The sequence below is a fragment of the Oncorhynchus keta genome, chromosome 15, assembly GCF_023373465.1.
Source record: "Oncorhynchus keta strain PuntledgeMale-10-30-2019 chromosome 15, Oket_V2, whole genome shotgun sequence".
Lineage (NCBI taxonomy): Eukaryota > Metazoa > Chordata > Actinopteri > Salmoniformes > Salmonidae > Oncorhynchus > Oncorhynchus keta.
In genome coordinates this window covers 27576186-27593627 of record NC_068435.1, presented here as the reverse complement: position 1 = coordinate 27593627, position 17442 = coordinate 27576186, and the positions used below count along the sequence as shown (strand labels likewise).

Here is a 17442-nt window from a genome sequence, read left to right as displayed (position 1 = left end):
CTATCAAGCCTGTTTGATGTATTTGTTGGAACTTTTATGTTGTTAAAGATGCAGTGCTGTGGGTTGAGGTAGTGTTACCTCTGGTGCAATTAATCTCTTGATTAAATGTTAATGTAGCAACTGAAATATGTAATTATACAATAGTTCCTTCCTGTGCTAAATTAAGCAAACATACCTTTTTTTTCAGGGAAGTTTGTAGCAATCAATGAAAAAAAACAACCAACACAACTTTATATTTTAATATGGAGATCCCCATGCTATATCAGAATGCGAAATGCATTCTAAATGGTTTATTCTTCCATAAAAAAAATATACAATAGACATTGAATATCTAAGGTCTTCTCTGTTATTTCCGATGAACAATGTTTTCACCATTATTAAAGTTGGAATCCGTAGCAGGGAAACTGCCACGTCCGTTTGCGATATTACAACAACGACTTTAATTCAAACAACGAACACTGTTTTTTCCCCCTCTGACATCATTGCCTGCGTGATAGAACAGCATAGTATGTATTAGGAAAACCAATAACAAATGCACCTGGGGCGACGAGTGTCACTGTTTCACCTTTTTGCGGATCTCAGCATGAAATAACTATTTACTATTGTAAATTATTGTACTATTATTGTTTTTTTTACCGTTCAGGTTCAGATGAATTCCTAACTGTACATTCACCGGCCAGACGGTGGCAGTGTAGGTCAAGTGTTGTTCTCAATGTTGTACGTGAAAGAACCTGTAGTTGATGAGAAGACTTTCATACAGGAAGTGTTTGGGGTATTGAGTCCAGGTTGAAAATAATAGAATACTACAGTTCTCAGAGTTGTCTTAGAATACGTTTTTTTTAAATACATTTTTTTAAACAAATAGGTTGACGGTGTTTCAACACTGCATAGAATTACAGTATATAAAATAGTCGATGTCTAGAGGAAGACATCTGGTTTAATCTTGGACCACAATCCGGTAACACTTTACTTCACATCCAGCGTCAACACGTTATGACACATACATAACCATGTCATAACAGCTGACACAATTTGTCATAACACTCTCATGACCGATATTTACACCTGTTGTGACATATATTATTGTGTTTTATTTCTGGTTATGACACCATAGGTGTCAAAACTCACATTTATTCAAATGTGTTTTTGCCGGCCAAGAAGTTTCATTTTAATGTTTGTTAAATCCTATATTCTTCTAATTAATTCTTTAGTCATGTTTTTTTTTCATATTTTAAATAACTTGCAGAAAGTACGCTATGACACTCATGAAGCATTATGTGCTGTGCTACTTTATTTTCTACTTTACTTAGACTAAATGCTACCTGTGCTACTTTACTTGGACTAAGAAAATGCACTTTGACAATCATAATAATATAAACCAGATTAGCATTTCACGTGCATGCCCTTATGTCAGACATCAGTCAAAAAGAGGGTGTCTTGTCCTGCTCCTTAAATCTGCTCCTGCATTCATCCAAGTCATCATCAGCAGAGCACTGGGGTAGCTGAATGTCTGATGTAAATTTGGGTGCAATTACAATTATATTTTAATGAGTTATTTCAGAAAATGTTATATAACATAGCCAACTTGTCAAGAGTTTGTTTATGGTGTAATGGAATGTTTTGCCTTGTGTGGTAGGTTTTGACATTCTTATGTAGGTGTAATAACCAGCCATAATATAACTACTGTGGTAGATTTAGTGTATTTTGACATTCTTATGTAGGTGTCATAACCAGCCATAATATAACTACTGTGGTAGGTTTTGTGGATTTTGACATTCTTATGTAGGTGTCATAACAGCCATAAAATAGTGTAATATATGTTACGTCTAAATATACTTGTCCTGACAGTGTTATGACCATATTATGACAGGTTATGTCAGCTGTTATGTGTTCATAATGCTATGACGCTGGGTGTCAAGTAAATTGTTATCAACGATCTTATATATTCAGTATTCTGTGCAGGTTTATGAAGCATAGTAAAATGTGTACGCCAGAGACCTCTAAATGTAGTAGGCCTATTACCTCTTTCACTTCATTTGCAACAATAAGATATCAGAAAACGGAATCAACCTGCCACCCATTGAAAATGAACATACCAAATGCATTGAGCAAGCTTCCTCTGTGATTTGAGTTCATCTACACTGAATAAAAATATAAACTCAACGTTCTACATTTATTTTTTATTTTTACTGAGTACATTTTTTAAAAATTGTTGACGTTGTGTTCATATTTTTATTGAGGGTAGATTAACTCAAGTCACAGAGGAAGCATGCTATAGCTTAAAACAAAATCAGTCAATTGAAATGTGACCACTATTTGCCTCAAAGCTCGACACATCTCCTTCGCATAGAGTTGATCAGGCTGTTCGTTGTGGCCTATGGAATGTTGTCCCACTCTCCAATGGCTGTGCAAAGTTGCTAGATGTTGGCGGGAACTGGAACACGCTGTCGTAAACGTCGATCCAGAGCATCAGCTGAAACCAGGATTCATCTGTGAAGAGCACACTTCTCCAGCATGCCAGTGGCCGTTGAAAGTGAGCATTTGCCGACTGAAGTTGGTTACAACGCCAAACTGCAGTCCGATAAAGACCCTGGTGAGGACAACGAGCACACAGATGAGCTTCCCTGAGACGGTTTTTGACATTTGTGCAGGAATTCTTCGGTTGTGCAAACACACAGCTTCATCAGCTGTCCAGGTGGCTGGTCTCAGACAATCCCGCAGGTGAAGAAGCCGAATGTGGAGGTCCTGGGGTGGCATGGGTACACGTGGTCTGCGGTTGTGAGGCCGTTTCCACGTACTGCCAAATTCACTAAAAATAAATTGGAGGCAGTTTATGGTAGAGAAATTAACATTTAATCCTCTGGCAACAGCTCTGGTGGACATACCTGCAGTCAGCAAGCCAATTGCACACTCAAAACCTGAGACATCTGTGGCATTCTGTTGTGTGACAACACTGTACATTTGTGGCCACTGAAGCCAGTGAAATCATGTTGAACACAGACAGTATGTCACTGTTAGCACCAGGTTTTCTTGGAATACTCCAGTCAAAGCAAGTTTTTAGTAGCCAGCCATTAGAGCTGTGTGTAAGACCAGGAGGAGTGGAGGATCAGTTGTTGAGTGACTGATAATCCTGTGATGGAGCTGCCAGAAGTCTCATTTGAGTCCAGTGCCTAGGCCCCGCCCCATGGCGTGTGTGTGTGTAATCCAGGGTTTTGAGCTGCTGACGTGTGTGTGCCATGCAAGAGCACAGGCTTGCGTGCTCTAGTCCGCTACAATCCTGCATGGCCTTGTTTTCAGTCACAGCATGGCAAATGCAGCCCTCTCATTGGACCACACTGAAGCATATGGAAAACTTGGAAAGACATGTTTTGTACCCCCATCATACCTAATTTCATAGCTTTGATGAAAGTACACAAATTGCAATTAAATATCAATATCACAGGACTACCCTGTTTCAAAACGGACACAAATCACAGTTTGGAGTGGGTGTTTAAGGTCGCAGAGCCAATGGTAAAATGCCCCATAACAATTATGAATGGTCACGCAACGTCCTGGAATAGGGATTGCTTTCACCATGGGAATGCTGGCCCCACACCTCCCCTGCAACTGTCACTGTGCATCAGTGGTTCCCCCTCTGCCTCTCCTTCCACTAGGCTGTGCTACCCTACCCAGGGTGATAACTGTCCCCTCTGGCTGTTTGTACCTTCCTACCCCTTCCGCTGCTTGGCTAGTCACATAACAAATAGCGTGCAGCCAGATGAAACATTTAGAGGTATTACACAGAGCAGTAGGAGCATAGTACCCATTTCTTTAAGTCGAAAGGCAGCATGCTGCAGTGGAGTCACACAGACAGAGAGAGATAATGGAGAGCGATCTTGATGGTATTGTTGAGGAAGGATGTAGTAAGCAGACAGCTTCTGCAAATTATTGTCAACTTTCTCAGCAACCCTCAAATGAGCCAACCAATGAAATTATTCCATGTGAGTGTGGGTATACTCAGGGTACACTCAGTAGTTTGGCATGTTTCAGAGTGTCAACACCTCTCCCTGACAGCAGAGTAAATTAGAAAAACAGATGTACAGACTAACAGGGGAAAGGATTTCTTTAATAGATTTTCTGACAGACATTCAGCATCTCACACTGAAAAAGTTTTACTGAAACAATTTCAAACTGTTAATTGTATAAGGCAAGCATGGAGGGGTGGGTGTTGTGAGCAAGGTCTCATTTCAGTAACAAAACCACTTGGTAGTGTTCGACGGTTCATTCATCAAGTATCATACGCTTACAGATCCTCAAGGACTTACAGTCCAAGCCTTTCATCGGAGGTCTGTGGAATATGTTTCAAAAGTGCAAAAGAAAAGAAAAACCATGATTTTTTTAAGTGTGTTTTTTTTTGTGCCGGGGTCGTAATCACTAGGCACTAAAACAGGGAGGGACTATCCAAACGTGTCCAATAAGGCAGGGTTTCGCAGGATCGAGTTTGGTAAACCCTGCAATAATGAACGCTTGTTTTTTATTTTCCTTTAAATTGATTTGCTACCTTGTGCATTAATGAATACGACCCAGGTGTCTCCATCTCTCTCCAGAATCTAGTTATTTATTTCAGCAGTTTGTTGGCAGTGGCAGCCATAGAGGAGGACATGGAGGTCATGGTCACGGTGGGGATCGTGATGTCCTTGAAGATGGGCTGGGTGTTGCCGGCATAGGAAGGCTTGTTCTGGTTCAGCGTCTCAATGATCATCTGCTTCATTTCTCGGCTAGCGTCCCCTCTCACCGCTAGTAAGGCCACGATGTGCTCTTCCCTATGGGAACAGAGGACAGACACCTTTTTACTGAAGGACAATCAATTAAGCCTACAACGGTAAAATCAATGGACATCACATAACAATTTGAGTAGATAGCACATACACTATATATACACAAGTATGTGGACACCCCTTCAAATTAGTGGATTAGGCTATTTCAACCACACCTGTTGCTGACAGGTGTATAAAATAGAGCACACAGCCATGCAATCTCTATAGACAAACATTGGCAGTAGAATGGCCTTACTGAAAAGCTCAGTGACTTTCAACATGGAACATGGAATTTCTGCCCTGCTAGAGATGCCCTGGTCAACTGTAAGTGCTGTTATTGTGAGGTGCAAATGTGTAGGAGCAACAACGGCTTAGCCGTGAAGTGGTAAGCCACACAGAATGGGACCGCCAAGTGCTGTATGAGCATAAAAATCATCAGTCCTCGGTTGCAACACTCACTACAGAGTTCCAAACTGCCTCTGGAAGCAATGTCAGGACAAGAACTGTTCGTCGGGAGCTTCATGAAATAGGTTTCTATGGTTAAGCAGCCTCACACAAGCCTAAGATCACCATGCATGATGCCAAGCGTTAGCTGGAGTGGTGTAAAGCTCGCTGCCATTGGACTCTGGAGCCATGGAAACGCGTTCTCTGTGGAGTGTTGAATCATGCTTATCCATCTGGTACTCCGACGGACTAATCTGGGTTTGGCGGATGCCAGGAGAAAGCTACCTGCCCCAATGCATATTGTCAACTGTCAAGTTTGGTGGAGGAGAAATAATGGTCTAGGGCTATTTTTCATGGTTCGGCCCCTTAGTTCCAGTAAAAGGAAATCCTAAACGCTACAGCATACAATGATATTCTAGATGATTCTGTGCTTTCATCTGTGGCAACAGTTTGGGGAAGGCCCTTTCCTGTTTCAGCATGACAATGCCCCCATGCACAAAGCAAGGTCCACACAGAAATGGTTTGTTGAGATCGGTTTGGAAGAACTTGACTGTACTGCACAGACCCCTGACCTCCACCCCATTGAACACCTTTGGGATGAATTGGAACACCGACTGCGAGCCAAGCCTAATCACCCAACATCAGCGCCCGACCACACTAATGCTCTTGTGGCTGAATGGAAGCAAGTCCCTGCAAAAATGTTCCAACTTCAAGTGGAAAGCCTTCCCAGAAGAGTGGAGAGGCTGTTATAACAGCAAAGGGGGGGAACAACCTCATATTAATGCCCATGATTTTGGAATGAAATGTTTGACGAGCAGGTGTCCACATATACTTTTGGTTATGTAGTGTCTTATACACTACATCTGAAGTAACTTCTCCTACAGCCAAGGTTATTCTATTGAAAACCATGATACCCCACTAACATTCATTCTCTGTGTAGCCTATGTGTTAAGTGGCGTATGATCTAACCTGATGTCAGGGTATTTGGACACCAGTGTGGAGACCTCCAGGTACAGCAGGGTGGGGTCTGTGAGTTTAAACACCTCAGCTATAGCAGCGATGGCATCGCACAGCCGATCAGTCTCCTCACCCTGGAGAACAGAGACAGAACAAACAAACTGTAAGAATCAGCAACAGTATCAGCGTATGGACTCAGAGAAAAGCAGTCTTCCTTACATCAAAAATGAATAATGAATCGTGACTAACTATTTGCTGAAAGACTAGATCAAGATGCATGTAGTTTCTACTGAGCATCTCCTTGGAAAAGAGAACACTCCTGTAACAGGAAATAAACACTCACAGCAGTGAGTTTCCTGAAGAGGAACTTGAACTGCTCAGCCTCTTTAATCATCCTGTCCGCTCCCTCCCTCCTCTCATCTGCGTTCTTGAAGGTGATCCGTTTCTGCATCACTGCCTTGATGTACTCCACCACCACCCTGCGATGGGCCTCGCTGGTCATCTCCTAAACACATCACATACAACATACCCAGTCACACACACAGGATGACCACTATCAATTTGTACAAAATGTGTGGAGTTCTCCAGATCAATCAATTGTCCAAGCCTTTCATTTGATATGATTATATCAATTGATTGATTTCTCCATGTACCGTATTGAAAGGCTTCTTGATCTTGGCGAAGTCATTGAAGTAATCCTCGACGGTCACACAGATGGTGTCCACTGCATGGGTCCCCGTCAACCACTTCCGGGTCAGCAACTCACTGAGATGATGCTGTGGAGAGAAAAATCACCGATCAAATACAACAGAACCGTGTTCACGGCAACATTCTGTCAAATATTACACTAGAACAGTAACGAATGAGCTTAAAATATGTCCACAAACACTTTGTTCTAACCTCCAAATCCAGGAAAACTTCATCCAGTAGAAACTGGCATCCATCTTTGGCCACGTCGTTCAGGGTCCTCTCTATGGCAGCATCATTCTGGGTGGGCTCCGTAGATTTTAAGTATTTCTTCTTTAGACTGTTAATAGACTCCCTAGGAGCAGAGGTACGGTTAGATATACATTAGCAGCATTAGGTTAGAGAAGACATTCATATTTACAGGGAATTGTCAAATGGGAATCACTTGAATGTATGACAGTTGTTTATAATGGCGATCATGTATTGGACGTAGCACTGAGGAAGCTGCCGGTCTCTCAAGTGGTCCTCCTTGTAGGCGATCGCCTCTTCCCTGTATCTGAACAGCAATAGAAGACAATTGTAGAGATGTCATATATATAGCAATCCATCCCTGATAAAAAAAAATGTTTTATTACCTTTATGTAACTAGGCAAGTCAGTTAAGAATACATTCTTATTTTCAATGACGGCCTAGGAACAGTGGGTTAACTGCCTGTTCAGGGGCAGAACGATAGATTTGTACCTTGTCAGCTCGGGGATTTGAACTTGCAAACTTTCGGTGACGAGTCGAACGCTCTAACCACTAGGCTACCCTGCCGCCCCATATTCTGTAACACACCTTTACTGCCATCAATGTAAATGACTAATCACTACACAATTATTAACACAACATTATGAAATCCATGTTACCTGATGAGGAATGAATTCATCTGTTTTAAACAGAGCTTCAGGACCTCCTCTTTGAAGGTCTCGTCGATCTGGGCTGCCACTTGGAGATTCTGCTCAAACATCTGATTAGGAGAGAAAAACAACCATGTCAGATGATTGTCCCCCATCCAATAGACTTACAGTACACACTAGTGACTCACTGTTATTCTCAGATCCTAATTTTATCACATACACATTGTCTAGTATAGTAACGCTACTGTAGTAGCAACTAGTACACTTAGTCCAGTGGGTTAAAGAGATTCTGGCTGATGCCAGGCTGGTGACTGGTTATACTTGGAAGACGATGGCGGGGAGGGTGGTCTGGTAGTATCCATCTTGATCAGCCTCTGGTTCTGTGTCTTTAAACCAGTCCTTCTTGTCTGTCTCCAGAGCCTTGCGAAGCCAGCCAGTGATGTTAGACTGTGGAAGGGTGCGAGAGAGAGTCAGCCAGAGCAATGTTACCTGTCTTTAATAATTCATGAAACATTTCATTAGTGGCAGCTTCATCTTTGTTTACTGACGCAGAGAGAGAGATTTGTATATCTGACAAGAGCCACCATAGAGAATGTCGCTGCTATCACAGAGTGTGTGTTGGCTGGACTCACAGTGAAGGTCTGGACGTATTTGCTGAGAAGCTCATCCACCACCTTCTGAGGCAGCAGAGGACCCATCAGGTGGATGTCATACTCTGTCACCAGATCTGGGTGACCCATCATCTCCACACTGGAACACATAAACACAGTAGGGTGCTAGAACATGGCAACACAGCCCAACCTGTACTATATTGTCTGTGGGAATTAATATATTTCATGTATTTGAATGTAACAGACAGCTACAGAGACACACCATGGCATGCTTGCGCACCTGCACACACGACAATGCTTGAATCCATATTATACACACAGATACCAATGAACATAGGCTTCTCACAAGCAGTCGCACGTAAACACACACACACTCAGAAAATCATTGTGAATATAAGTGATCTATAATTCTACAGCCTCATCCAATCAGTGGTTGTGGTTTCCATGGTAGCTGTTGGCTGATGTTTGTGTCAGAATTGGATATAAGGCTAGTTCCTTATGTTTTGAATTCATCTTTCTCCGTTCAATCCTGTCGGTGCACGCAATGTGCAGTAGTATGTGCATTCATTGGATTATCCACAGCAATTTTGCTTAGATCGCATGCTATGCCCACCCTCTCGTGCCAAGGGACTGTTTAGCTTTAAATATTGAGTTAATTGCTCTTTGCAGAGCTTACAAGTCCTTCCCATATATGGAGAGTACAAAAGTATTTCCGTGCCAATGTTCTTCCTACATCAATTTAATGATTTTGAGAAACACTCCACACACAAATGGGGAGAGGTTAAAGGGGTGGTTCACCCAAATTACATTGGTCTCCAAACCTTGTAAGCAGTCTATGGACAAGGCATGACAGCAATCCATGCTTTGGTTTTATTTCCCAGGAAATGTTTCCAAATGCTAATATTTTAGCATTTGAGGCACAAATCACATTTAAGTCATGGCACCGATATTAGCATTATTCATCTGAAAATATCTAATATTAAATGCAAAGCTCAGCAAAGTCACTAAAATATTAATATTTGGTATCATGACTTTAATGGGATTTGTGCCACAAATACTAAAACGTTAGTATTTGGAAATAGTGTCAGGGAAACTACACACCAAAGCAAGGATTTCTGTCATACCTTGTCAATAACTGCTTGCAGGGTAATTCAAATCCTGCATTTTCCACTGAGCTATGATTGGACTGCTGCCCAGTTATCACTGATGCTACATGAGCCACAGAGAGAGCAGATCAGAGCCTGACCTATATTCAAAAAGTGTCTCAAAGTAGGAGAGACGATCTAGGCTCAGGTCCTCCATATCCATAGCCTAATCGTATTCAATATTATCTAAAAGAAAAAACTGTTCCTATATCAGCCCTCCTACTTTTAGCCTCTTTTGTGAATACGGGATGAGAAAGGATACCTTTTGTATGTGTTGAGGACCCAGGTGAGGAGGGACACGATCTCGTTGGCCTCCAGGTCTTCTGCAGCCAGCTCTTGCACCCGCATGGACACGGCGTTGTGGTACAGCTTTAAAAACCTGTCAAAGGTGTTGTAGTGTGGCGGGAAGCACTGCACCATCAGGTTCTTCACCACAATCAGGTCGTCCAGCACGTATTTCCTGGTGATCTCCAAGAGCCTCACCATCCACATCTTGTCTGCCTCTCGCGTCACCGACTGGCTGCCCTCGATGCGTGTGGTGACCGTGCCCTCCAGCACCTCAAACATCTTCTCTTTCCAGCTCTTGGGCCGACTTGGGGGGATAAAGCCCGTCTGCTTCTTGCGGTCCAGCATGCGCCGGTCAATCTTCTCCTCACGCTCAATGATGCGCACCACAGAAACCAGCATGGTGGGGTCGCGGCGCACCGTGCCCATGGCGCGCTGCAGCACCATCCACAGCTGCTTGGCCAGGTCGTCAGACAGGCCCTGCACCGCGCCAAAGTAGTTGCGGATCAGGTTCATGTCGTGAGTGTTTTTGCTGTCCATTCGGTACTGCTCATACATGAGGTCATCCCGCGAGCATTCCAGATCCATGAGTTTACGGTGGGCCTCCAGCAGCTCAGCCTGCTCAATCAGCACCTGGGTGTCTGCCACTATCTCAGGCACTGCACAGAAGGGGAATGGTATACAGCAAGGTAGATAATTATTGGCACCCTTGATAAAGATGAGCCAAAAAGACTGTATAAAATAAATAATACAAGTACTGAGCTATATTGCATGCTCTAAAGAATGTGCTAATGATATTATACTAATAAAATTGCTCAGAGAAGGAGATTAAGTTGAACAAATAATTAAAAACATCTAAAAAGATAGGGGTCAAAATGATTGCCTTCCGTTTTCAGTACTCCAGCACCCTCCCTCCGTGAAGATGACAACACAGCCTTTTTCTAAAATATTTTATGAGATTGGAGTGGTGCAAGCCAGGAGACAGATTTTGTGGCAAATTAACCATTTCTTTGTGGATTTTGATGCGTGCCTGGGGTTGTCTTGCTGAAAGATCCACTTGCGGCCAAGTGTCAGCCTTCTGGCAGAGGCAACCAGGTTTTGGGCTAAAATTTCATGGTACATTTTATAGTTAATGATGCACCACCAAATGTTAACTGTAGGTATGAGGTACTTTTCTACACCAAACCCACCAATTGTGTGTAGGGCAAAATAGCTCTATTTTCATGTCATCTGACCATAGCACTGCCTAGAGTTTGTAAAACAGCATTGGCACTTGGATTGAATCCGGTGCTATGGTCAGATGGAAAGGGTTTGGCCTTGAAAAACAGAAGCATATGCAGTAACGTACCTCATACCTACGGTAAATTATTGTGGTGCATCTTCTTTACATTTACATTACATTTAAGTCATTTAGCAGACGCTCTTATCAAGAGCGACTTACAAATTGGTGCATTCACCTTATGACATCCAGTGGAACAGCCACTTTACAATAGTGCATCTAAATATTTTAGGGGGGTGCCCTTGTTATGGGGATATTTTGTTAATATTTTGCTTCCACTGGTCCTGGGGTCAACGCCATCATGAACTTTACCAAGTACCAAACCTGGTTGCCTCTGCTAGGAGGCTGACACTTGGCCGCAACTGGATCTTCCAGCAAGACAATAACCCCGAGCACTAATCAAAATCCACAAAGAAATGGCCATCTCAGTCTCAGAACTTGAAACCCATTGAAAATCTGTGGTTTGAATTGAATTGAAGAGGGCAGTCCATAAGAGCAGACAAAGGATATCAAGGATCTGGAAAGACTCTCTATGGAAGAATGGTCCTCCCAATGTGTTCAATGGGAGGATGCTAGAGTATTGAAAACAGGGGTTCCAATAAATTTGGCCTCCATCTTTGAGATAGTTTTTATTACTTGTTAAACAAATGTTCTTTCTATAAGCAATTATATTAGTATACAATAATATAATTTTCCTTTTGTTTTTAGCCTACAATATAGCTCAGAATGTATATTCTTAATTTTTTACAGTATTTTTTGCTCATCTTTATCACGGTGCCAATAATTATGTACCTGACAGTATATTAATGCATTAATACTTTGTAACAGTACATTCTATGTACACAAATGCAAAGATGGACAACAATAACAGTTTTTCTTTGAGGCACATGTAGTAGTTGTGCAGCGTACCTGAGAAAATATTCTTTAAATTCTCGACAGCTGAGGCAAGCTGACTGTGCTGGACAACAGCATCTTTCACATCTTTGAGGTTCTCAATCGTGTTAATACTCTGCCTCCAGTCCTTACTGACGTCTGCCAGGGAGTTCTGTATGTCCTTGACATCCCGCAGGGCATTATGGAGCTGACTGAGCCCTGTGCGGACCCCGTCCAACTGGGACTGGATGGCAGCCTGGGGAGAGGGAAAGAGACCAGGTAAGGCGTTTCAGGCCTGAGCCATGAAGTACAGAATGTATCTCATGTCTTCTTAGCGTCGTCATTTTCTACCTTCAGCCGGGCTTCTACTGAAGCTTTCTTGCGAGCTTCTCGCCGGCGGTACTGCTCTACTTTGTCCAACTGGTCCGAGCGCTGCAGCATCCCTGCCACCCTCTGCACCGCGGTAGCGACAGCCTCCCTGTTCGTCTCCTCCATGACAACAACGCCAAGCTGGGTCTGTCAAAGATCAAGATGCTCACGAAACTGAACGATACACGTTGTGATTACGACGAAAATGTTGCAAGGCACTATATCAGGTCGATTGTGTTATTAAACCATTCATACTGACAGTGCCTGTGTGAGGTGAGTGCCCATTGCATTGGGTAACGTTAACGTTTAGCTGCCTTGGCTAATGCTACTTGCTGGCATAACGTTAGCTAACTTACTACTACTACTACTACTACTACTACTACTACTACTACTACTACTACTACTACTATCTGGCAAGCAAACTCAAATGTCTCTCAAATGCATTTTACTGGAGTACAGTAGCTAGCTATATTGACTGGAAAAGACTAACCTTATAAGGACAAGCCTGACGCCCAAACCGATCTTTAATTTATTTCATAAGCTATAAACATTTGGTTAGTCAATTTTAGGTTTTTGCTAGGTGATATTGACTTACTAGAAAGCAGCCCATGTTAATGGTAAGCTAGACAGCTAGCAGCCTAGTTTGGCGAGAGTAAGGACGCACACACAGCCCAATCAGTAAACACAACGCTAGCCCGTGTACAACACTCACTTGAAATGTAAAATGAACAAATCCAATATCTTACCAACTCTAATAATACGTTTGAATAGGTAAACTCTCGTTCAAATTATCTCATTTCAATTCCAACACTGCTTCTCCTGGTTCAGTTCCTGGTTGACCTTTCTCGTGCGCCGCCCCAGTAGCAGCTGACACAGCGCGCTTGAGAGCATCATGTTTCCGCGACTTTTGAAAGAGTATGCAATTTCTCACAAATTTATTTTATTTTACCGTTGATTTCTATAAACAGGAGTCATTAGCTGCAACACAGTTTCTAAACCCAGAGGCATAACATCGCTTACGGGAACGCTGGGAAACAGACCTGGTCGGGGTTTGGGGTATAAGAAGTCAATGAGATAAGTGAGCAATTTATCCTTAGTTGTTAATTTTTTATAAATATTAATGCCCAATATAGATTCGAGACAAAGTCTTAGGTAGTTGAACTTGTTATAACTACAAGCTCGTCAGAGTGAGAAACGGATACATTTTCATTTTCGTCCAAAACAACTTTATATCGAAGGAGTGGCTTTGATTTTACGGTCTGCATATGCGCAGTTTGGGCGAGACGAGCGTTATGACGTAATCCGCATAGCCATGACATCGCGTGATCAGGGATTTCTATTGGAGAAGCAGTTTTAGCCAATCTTCATACTGTAACGTCTTTGGCTAAAATGTGTAGGAACGTAACAATTTGGTTTTAATTCCCCAACTGTCCTGAGCGCTAAATGTAGTGTTTATTTGAAAAATAAATCTTCATAAATATCATAGCTTTCTTTTTGTATGGAGATCTGTATCCAGCATTTTATTAATATTTTCAGTGTTCAAATAAATAAGATAATAATCTGCACTTGTTTTATGATTTTATTGTGCTAAATAACAAAACATGTTAGATGCCTATTGAATTCAATTGATATCTGAAACTTGTATGCCTGTAATCCTTTCTGTAAAATGTGCCTACAGTGCAACACGCAGGTTGTTCTATTTATTTATTGGTTCAATATATTACGATAAACCTTTTGTTTCTCTCCTGTTCAGTGTAAAGTACTTACAATAAATACACAATAAAAAGCATTACCAACAGTTGTTAAAAAAAAGTCTGGAATTACATGATTTACATTTGCATAATAGTTTTAAATAAAGACAAATGCAAGCGAAAGAGCTCGGAAAGCTTTCTTTTAAAAAACTAACGGCATAAAAGAATGCCGTAGAGACTGCTGCATGCAGCTATGGAATACATAATGGGACATGTCATAGTTTCAAATATTTTTTGATTTTCAAAGTATAATAACACATTGAATTCATAAAACAGAGTTATACAGTTTCTAACATTTCTTTTGAATGTACTACAATTTTACAAACATTGACAGATAATGTTACATTGGACCAGAAACTTAAATTAACAGTATTTCTGTGTAATACATTTTTACATTATTATGCTCAGAGACCATCTTAGACACTAATGTTTGTAAATGGCTGTTAGGTGAAGCTTTGTTTAATTTACATTTGTAACAATGTTTTATGAGACAAAAATGACAAACTCACTGTTAAAATAATACATTAATTCAACCTGTCATGAATAAAAACAATGAAGATACAGTACCTCATTCATAAAGGTTCATGACTCAATGGACATTGAAGCATCAATCACATTATAAATCAATGCAAAGAAATTAGTAAGATTTTTATGTTCATCTGAATAATCAATCAAAAATAAACTACATTACATTTTTTATTTATAATCCTTTGTTTAACTAGGCAAGTCAGTTAAGAACTAATTCTTATTTACAATGACAGCCTATCCCGGCCAAACCCTCCCCTAACCCGGATTACGCTGTGACAATTGTGCGCCACCCTATGGGACTCTCAATCACAGCCGGTTGTGATACAGCCCGGGATCGAACCAGGGTCTGTAGTGATGCCTCTAGAACTGCGATGCAGTGCCATAGACAGCTGCGCAACTCAGGAGCCCCCAATTTAATTAATCAATGCATGTATTTTCTGTTCCATTTGCTGTAAAATGCATTGAATAGAAATACAGTTAATTTGACATGATGGGTGACATGGCTTGGCTTAAAAACGAGAAGTTATGAAATGTGTTAAAAAACAAATGTAAATGTGAATTGCAGTAGGTTCTGCATATCATATTCGTGTCATATAAAACATCTCTCCATTGCTTCCATATCTTTCTGCTTTGTAACACTGTTGATTACCTGAGTTGAGTATAAATCCACCCTGCTATTTTAAGAATCAATACAATAAAGAAGCAAGGTGGAGTCCAGATGGTTTTTAAGATTGTCCCTTGAGCTCATTGCATGTAGATATATGGGTTTGGTTTGTATACAATAGCATTCATTGACGAGTTGGGAATCATATTTCTCTGCATGGGTATTTGGCTAATGTCATGGCCACTGTCAGACCATGGAGGTGAGTCCATGGGTTCCCTCTTTATAGCGTGGACCAGGTGATTCCTGAACTCGTAGTTCAGTTTGTTGTCTTGCTCCATGTAGCCATATACACTGATGTCCATACAGTTTTCTCCCTGACTGCTACACAGAGAGTCTGAATGTGGTATCCTGTGATCCTTCTGAGCCCTGTTCCCCACTGTATATAAGTATTTATGGTGTCCATTGAGCATTGGGCTCATGTTGGTCTTGTTCTTTTGGCAGGTGGTGTATTGTTCATAGTAGTCAGCCTCTGACTTCACCTGTGGTTCTTCTGAGTAGCCCATGTAGCGCTTTTCGTTCCCCACCCAGGCTCTATTTTGGGGCAAGCCGTAGATATTGCAAACGTTTTCTGAGTCAGAGTCCTGCTCTGTTTTTATGGCCGTCTCAGGCAACACCATGCCATTGTAACAGTCAAGATGGCCGCCCATGTACCTGTTGTCTGTCTTCATGCCATCTTCGCAGTAGCTCTCCACCTCAGGGCTGTGGAGGCCTCCGTACAGCTTGTTCTGAGATGCGTCCTGTCTGTTAGCGTGATATCCTGGAGACATCCTGTAGGATCTAGTCTTCCCCAGGTGATTGTACTTGCTTTGTCTGCCTGGTGTGTAGGTGCCGCTGGGGCCCTTTCGCATGGCGGACCCTGTGCGGATGTCCCATGGATGATCCATGCTCTGAGGTTTGGGCCCACCACTCATGGAGGATAGGCAGAAGTTCAGGGGCTCCTCCTGGGTGTAGTAGCTGTCGTTCTTGTACCTGGTGCCGTCTTTGGAGAAGGGTGTCCATGGGGTGTAGTGGCAGGGTTCTCTGGTAGTGCTGCTGGACCAATTCAGAAACAGTAAGTCACTGCTGTCATATGAGCCTCTGGAGGAACAATGCCTCTTGTCACTGGGAACCGTGACAAAATGTATAAATGGTCATATATGCATTATATAATCTGCTAGTTGTGTACAGTATGACGTACTAATTTGACCAAATTCAGCATACCCAGTGATTTGATTCTGAAATTGATGGTGTAATAAACATGTCTTGAATTGTAAATTGCTAGTAAACAAAATTGTGTCCATGCCTCGCTCCTTTATCAAGTTTATTTAAAACATTATATAGACCAGCGTTTCCCAAACTTAGTCCTTGGTACACCAAGGGGTGCACATTTTGGGTTTCGCCCTAACACTACACAGCTGATTCAAATGATCAATGCTTGATGATTAGTTGATTAATTTAATTGGCTGTGTAGTGCTAGGGCAAAAACCAAAAGGTGCACCCGTTGGGGTCCCGAGGACCGAGTTTGGAAAACCCTGATATAGACACACATTATTTGAGGAAGAGTTCTCACTGCTCAGCTCTCCCCATGCACACCACTCCCACAGTGCTTACCTGTGCTTATCCAGTGTGGTGATGACGGGGCCCTTGTTCTTGCTCCTGGCCGTCATGTTCTTCATCTTCAGCTCTGTGATGGAGGGTATCATGAGGGGAACGGCCACACAGAACAGGGCCAGCTGGGGGGGCAGCAGTGCCCCGGACTCTGTCTTCTTCTTCTGGCCCTGCAGGAACTTCAGGCTGCCCTGGAACTGCATGCTCTGCCAAAACATCCATCAATCAATCAAAGTTATCTATAAAACACTTTTTACATGAACAGATATCTTGAATGTGTCGGTGCTTTACAGTAACAGTAGCCTTGCCTCGACACCCAAAGAGCAGGTGCACATACATAACTGAATATAACTCCCACAAAACAGAACCGACTTCATACTGTGTTGAGCACAATGGTAAATGACAATATATTCAGTTATGTAGTGCACCTGCTCTTTGGGTGCCGAGGCAAGGTTAGTGTTACTGTAAAGCACCGACACATTCAAGATATCTCCCACAAAACAGAACTGACTTTATACTGTATTGAGCACAGTGGTAAATGATGATTGTAAGAGTTGATATTGTCAG

The 17442-nt window shown here is 42.1% G+C and overlaps 2 protein-coding genes across 3 annotated transcripts in view; both read right to left on the bottom strand.

Moving 5' to 3' along the window:
- Positions 1 to 4084: 4084 nt before the first annotated feature.
- Positions 4085 to 13283, bottom strand: LOC118394709 (exocyst complex component 3-like). The gene is made up of 13 exons (XM_035788185.2): positions 13092 to 13283; positions 12328 to 12492; positions 12013 to 12232; positions 9802 to 10483; positions 8416 to 8533; positions 8105 to 8230; positions 7793 to 7893; positions 7330 to 7440; positions 7098 to 7239; positions 6851 to 6973; positions 6541 to 6702; positions 6210 to 6331; positions 4085 to 4802 (listed from the first exon to the last, which is right to left on the bottom strand). The coding sequence occupies exons 2-13, from the start codon at positions 12469 to 12471 to the stop codon at positions 4598 to 4600; spliced, it is 2256 nt and encodes a 751-aa protein (XP_035644078.1). The 5' UTR covers positions 12472 to 12492; positions 13092 to 13283; the 3' UTR covers positions 4085 to 4597.
- A 408-nt stretch (positions 13284 to 13691) lies between these two features.
- LOC118394706 (uncharacterized) overlaps positions 13692 to 17442 on the bottom strand; it is a 44670-nt gene continuing 40919 nt past the window's right edge. The window contains exons 8-9 of one of the 2 annotated variants that reach the window (XM_035788183.2): positions 16879 to 17081; positions 13692 to 16320 (exon numbers count right to left, since the gene is read on the bottom strand). In XM_035788183.2, the coding sequence (XP_035644076.1) occupies positions 15369 to 16320; positions 16879 to 17081 (1155 nt within the window). In that variant the 3' untranslated portion in view covers positions 13692 to 15368. The remainder of the gene's footprint in view (positions 16321 to 16878; positions 17082 to 17442) is intronic. The other variant, XM_035788184.2, reaches the window with a different exon arrangement.

Excerpts from the sequence above, each read along its gene's own strand:
- LOC118394709 (XM_035788185.2), bottom strand. The coding sequence starts at position 12,471 with ATGGAGGAGACGAACAGGGAGGCTGTCGCTACCGCGGTGCAGAGGGTG. Across the intron at positions 6,974-7,097 it reads AAGTTTTCCTGGATTTGGAG|CATCATCTCAGTGAGTTGCT; the intron begins GTTAGAACAAAG and ends TTCTCTCCACAG. Across the intron at positions 4,803-6,209 it reads TCCAAATACCCTGACATCAG|GGAAGAGCACATCGTGGCCT; the intron begins GTTAGATCATAC and ends CTGTTCCCATAG.